The sequence below is a fragment of the Myxine glutinosa genome, chromosome 5 (genome assembly GCF_964187855.1).
Source record: "Myxine glutinosa chromosome 5, kmMyxGlut1.1, whole genome shotgun sequence".
Taxonomy (NCBI): domain Eukaryota; kingdom Metazoa; phylum Chordata; class Myxini; order Myxiniformes; family Myxinidae; genus Myxine; species Myxine glutinosa.
In genome coordinates this window covers 194,450,582-194,455,359 of record NC_136265.1, presented here as the reverse complement: position 1 = coordinate 194,455,359, position 4,778 = coordinate 194,450,582, and the positions used below count along the sequence as shown (strand labels likewise).

The window sequence follows — 4,778 nt, the reverse complement described above, 5'->3', positions numbered from 1 at the left end:
GAATAGACCTTTCACCGGACCCCCGGTTTATACCAGGTGAGTTTATTCACGCGGAACTACATGAAACGTGTACCTACCGACGTCCACCTTGTGACGTTGTGACGACCGCCGTCGTGATATTGGTTCGGACTACAATACCCCGAGTGTTGTTGCATCGTTTTAAATCGGCACCAATTATTATCATTATTACTATTTTCCAGCCATAATGGGACTGGATACGAACAAAGATGGCAAAGCAATTACTAAACAGGCTTATGAAACGAGTTGGTGAACAATGAGGCCTCGTTTGCGCAGATCTGTGGCACGTGATAAAAAGTGGTCATCGCAGAGGCGACCATTGGTCACGGAGGAGAGGGGGCGGAGCTGTTATATCGTCCGTGAAACGAGGACACTGATCGAACACGCCTGGTGCACTCAATGGATACCTCGACTCCCAATTGGCGCACTCGCGGTGACGCGGGAAGGGCGGAGTCGGAGGGAGGGGCTTCTCCGGGGGGAGGAGCTTCTCCAGGGGGAGGAGTCGGAGGGAGGGGCTTCTACGGGGGAGGAGTCGGAGGGAGGGGCTTCTACGGGGGAGCGAGGAGTCGGAGGGAGGAGCCTATCCGGGGGAGGGAGGAGTCGGAGGGAGGAGCTTCTCCGGGGAGTATAGAAGGAGCACCGAGGGAAGGTCGTTCCTCACTCAACCTGTGAGGACGACATGGCTCAGATGCAGACGGACAGCGGAGCGAAGGCCCAAGCTCGTGTGGTCTTCCTGGGCGCAGCTCGCACGGGAAAGAGCGCCATCGTCAAGCGCTTCGTGCACGACGTGTTCGAGGAAGAGTACAAAAGCACCGTGGAGGATCTGCACAGCGTGGAGCACCGGGAGTCCGGAGGGTCGCTGTGCTTCAGAATGGAGATCCTGGACACCAGCGGCAGCTACAGCTTCCCGGCGATGCGGCGCCTCGCCATCCGCCATGCGGACGCCTGCGTGCTCGTCTTCTCGCTGGACGACCCCGGCTCTTTCGAGGAGGTCCGCCGGCTCCGGGACGAGATCCAAGGAGCGGGGGACCGTGCTTGTGGACCCGCCGTGTGCGTCGTGGGGAACAAGAGCGACGTCCGTACGGACCAAGACCTCCTGGAGGAGATCCCGTACATCGTCGAAGGCGAGTGGGGCTACTGCTACAAGGAGACCTCGGCGAGGGATGACAAAGGTGTTCTGCAGCTGTTTCGAGAGTTGCTCGTCCAGCTCCGAGTCCCATGGTCGACGTCGCTCGAGGTCATGGCTCCTCAGAAGCGGAAGCGACGGGAAGCGCTCGTGAAGCAGAAGCACAGGAAGCACAGGAAGCAACCCCGAATTGCCAGTAAAATAAACAGTTGCCTCGTGTCGTGACCGCTTCCACATCGAATTTGCTGAACCTTGATCCATTATGGTGACTGGTGCTTCCAGACTGACGGTCTGTGGTCACCAATGATCTTTTGTATCATTTTAAACCTTTTTTTTATTGTTATTAAAATGACATTCTATTCCTCGATTTGTTCTCTTATCTGTTATCTGGCGAGTGGTGACATCTTGAAGCTTTGGAGATCATTTAATTAAATAGAGTCCGTTGCAGGCAGGTGGGGCTGAAATGGGGGCACGGGTAACTACCCCGGGGCCTGGAGCTAATAGGGGTCCATTCATTATTCCTTCAATTATTTTTTTTGAACATCATGGATAGATTTATTTTGTCTCCCTCCCAGACACTTGGGGGCGATTCCCCGGCATGCCAAGGGAAGTAACACTCTCCATCGTCAAATAAACAACGGAATAATTCACAAAATAATAATCGCAGGATGACGTAAATGAACACGGGAGTGTTGGACAAACCCCATCCAAAGGTCTATGACGATCACGTTGCGTGCAGGTCGGTGATGGTCTCTCTTTTCCATCTATGCTCCAACATTGCTCCCTCTGCTGTCTGTCCTCTGACCATAGCAAATCAAGGATGTAGATGTTGTTCCAGCAACCCCCTCCTGATTAAACCTCAAAAAGCCAGGTAGACTGCGTACTTCAACTCGTTTATTCCTCAATTCTCCCGTCGATGGAATTCCCCGGTCTTCCAGGGATCGTGCACTGCCACCCCGTGTCATCCCTGTCCTGACTCGTGATCTTTATTACCCCCCATTAACTGTGCACCCCCACCCCGTGTCATCCCCAGTGATCTTTATTACCCCCATTAACTGTGCACCCCCACCACGTGTCATCCCCAGTGATCTTTATTACCCCCCATTAACTGTGCACCCCCACCACGTGTCATCCCCAGTGATCTTTATTACCCCCATTAACTGTGCACCCCCACCCCGTGTCATCCCCCATTAACTGTGCACCGCCACCCCGTGTCATCCCCCGTGATCTTTATTACCCCCATTAACTGTGCAACGCCACCCTGTGTCATCCCCCATGATCTTTATTACCCCCATTAACTGTGCACCACCACCCCTTGTCATCCCCCATGATTTTATTACCCCCATTAACTGTGAAGGGACATTCGACGTGGCTTATGGTACGCACTATCGTCCAGAGAAGGGACATTTGACATGGCCCATGGTAAACACTGTGGTCCAGATAAGCGACATTTGACGTGGACCATGGTAAACACTGTGGTCCAGAGAAGCGACATTCGAGTCCAAAATATGGGGTTACATTGGCAAACCTGACCTTTAATACAGAACGTGTGACAAGAAAAATGTTCAACAATTACCTACGAATAAACTGCGGGAATGAATATCAAACTCATGACGCAACCACAGAATCATCATTGCATTGCGAATCATAATCACATTTGTACTGGAATCCACAAAAAGTTACAATAACAAGTAACACTTAACTGAGTTTCATAACTATACCTCACCCCATTGTATAAGTATAAAACTTCTACAGGTAGGCGAGTCATCGCAAGCATTCCAATTGAAACCTGTACCTTGTCCTTTTAATTGATAAAAATGCATTATAATGACAATAAACTCTGATGTATTGTTAAGGAGATAGAAATAGTTTAGTTATTTTATGAATCTTAACAATACTATGCTATAGTTCATAATGATCTTGTAGAAAAGGATTAAGTATATTTTTAAGCCTGGTGTTGGCCGAGCGGTTAGGGTGCCGGCTTGGGATCCTAGGTTGGAATCCCGGTCGATTGCTGAATTAACACCAGGGGGGTTGACTCAGCCTGTCGTCCTTCCGAGGTCGGCAAATTGAGTACCAGCTTGCTGGGATGAATGATCCTGGTGTGTACCAAGATGTAGAATAGGGACACCGTATCCCTGCGCATCGTAAGGTGACCAGGGGTTGGCGACAGGAAGGGCATCCGGCCATAAAAACATTGGTTCAAAGAGGGAACGATGATTGTCATGGGGCCCGCAAGGCTAACCCTCACTCCAGCGGGGAAAATGGCCTTAAAACGATCATTCATATATATACAGTCACGTGAAAAAGTAAGTACACCCCATGTAAAGTTTTGACTTTTTCAACATATTTCAACGTACAGCTATTTGATCTTCATTTCAACAATATTGGGAAATAAAGGTGATATAACATAACAAATATCATGAAACATTTACATTTTGTAGTCCATTGTATAATTTAAATAAACATAAATGCAAATTTCGCATGTGGAAAAAGTAAGTACACCCTTGGCTCTAATAGGTGGTATTGCCCCCTTTGGCAGAAACAACCTCAAGTAGGCGTTTCTTATAACTGTCTACCAGTCTCTGACATCGACTGGGCGAAATTTTTGCCCACTCCTCCACGCAGAATTCTTTCAGCTGTGCGATGTTTGAGGGGTTTCTTGCATACACAGCTCGTTTCAAATCCCCCCACAACATCTCGATGGGATTTAGATCCGGGCTTTGACTTGGCCATTCCAGAACCCTCCATTTCTTTCTTTTCAGCCATTCCTTGGTGGATTTACTGGTATGTTTAGGGTCATTGTCATGTAGCAAGGTCCACCTTCAGTTGAGCTTCAGCTTTCTGACAGACGGCCTCACATTATCCTCAAGCACCCTCTGGTACAATGAAGAATTCATAGTGGATTTTATGATGGTGAGCTGCCCAGGCCCTGATGCAGCAAAGCTGCCCCAAACCATAATATTTCCACCACCATGCTTTACAGTTGGTATCAGGTTATTGTGGTCAAATGCTGTCTTTGGTTTTCACCAAACATGTCTTCTGGTACTGTGGCCGAATAGCTCTACCTTTGACATCTGTCCAGAGCACATTGTTGCAGAAGTGCTGGTCTTTGCCGAGGTGTTCATTGGCAAACCTTAGTCTTGCCCTGATGTTCTTTCTGGACAGCAAAGGTTTCCTCCTGGCACACCTCCCATGTAGATCAAATTTGTGCAGCCTCTGTCTTATGGTAGACTTGTGCACTTTGACATCAACAGTGGCAAGAGCTACCTGTAGGTCCCGTGATGACATTCTGGGGTTCTTAGAGACTTATTTCAGCATCTTGCGGTCTGCTCTCGGGCTGAACTTGCTGGGGCGGCCTAGCCTGAACAAGTTGGCAGTTGTTTGGAATATTCTCCACTTGTAGATGATCTTTCGGACAGTCGAATGATCGATTTCAAATTGTTTGGAGATGTTTTTAAATCCCTTCCCAGACTTGTAGGCATCTATAACCTTCTTTCTGAAGGCCTCAGAGAGCTCTTTTGATCTAGGCATGGTGACGCCACACACTTCAACAACAAAGTGCAAACCAAACTAAATGTTTGAGGTTTAAATGAGACAGGTTCCTCCAAGATCCTCTCTGACGATATTCTAA

General features: G+C 48.7%; 1 protein-coding gene across 1 annotated transcript; it reads left to right on the top strand.

The window, feature by feature from the left end:
* Window positions 1-657: 657 nt before the first annotated feature.
* Window positions 658-1,511, top strand: LOC137428184 (ras-related protein Rap-2c-like). Its single transcript, XM_068118136.2, has one exon. It carries the CDS (start codon window positions 698-700, stop codon window positions 1,367-1,369), a length of 672 nt encoding a protein of 223 aa, XP_067974237.1. The 5' UTR covers window positions 658-697; the 3' UTR covers window positions 1,370-1,511.
* The last annotated feature ends 3,267 nt before the right edge of the window (window positions 1,512-4,778 follow it).

Bases quoted from the DNA above. Each gene is read 5' to 3' on its own strand.
- LOC137428184 (XM_068118136.2), top strand. From the start codon at position 698: ATGGCTCAGATGCAGACGGACAGCGGAGCGAAGGCCCAAGCTCGTGTG.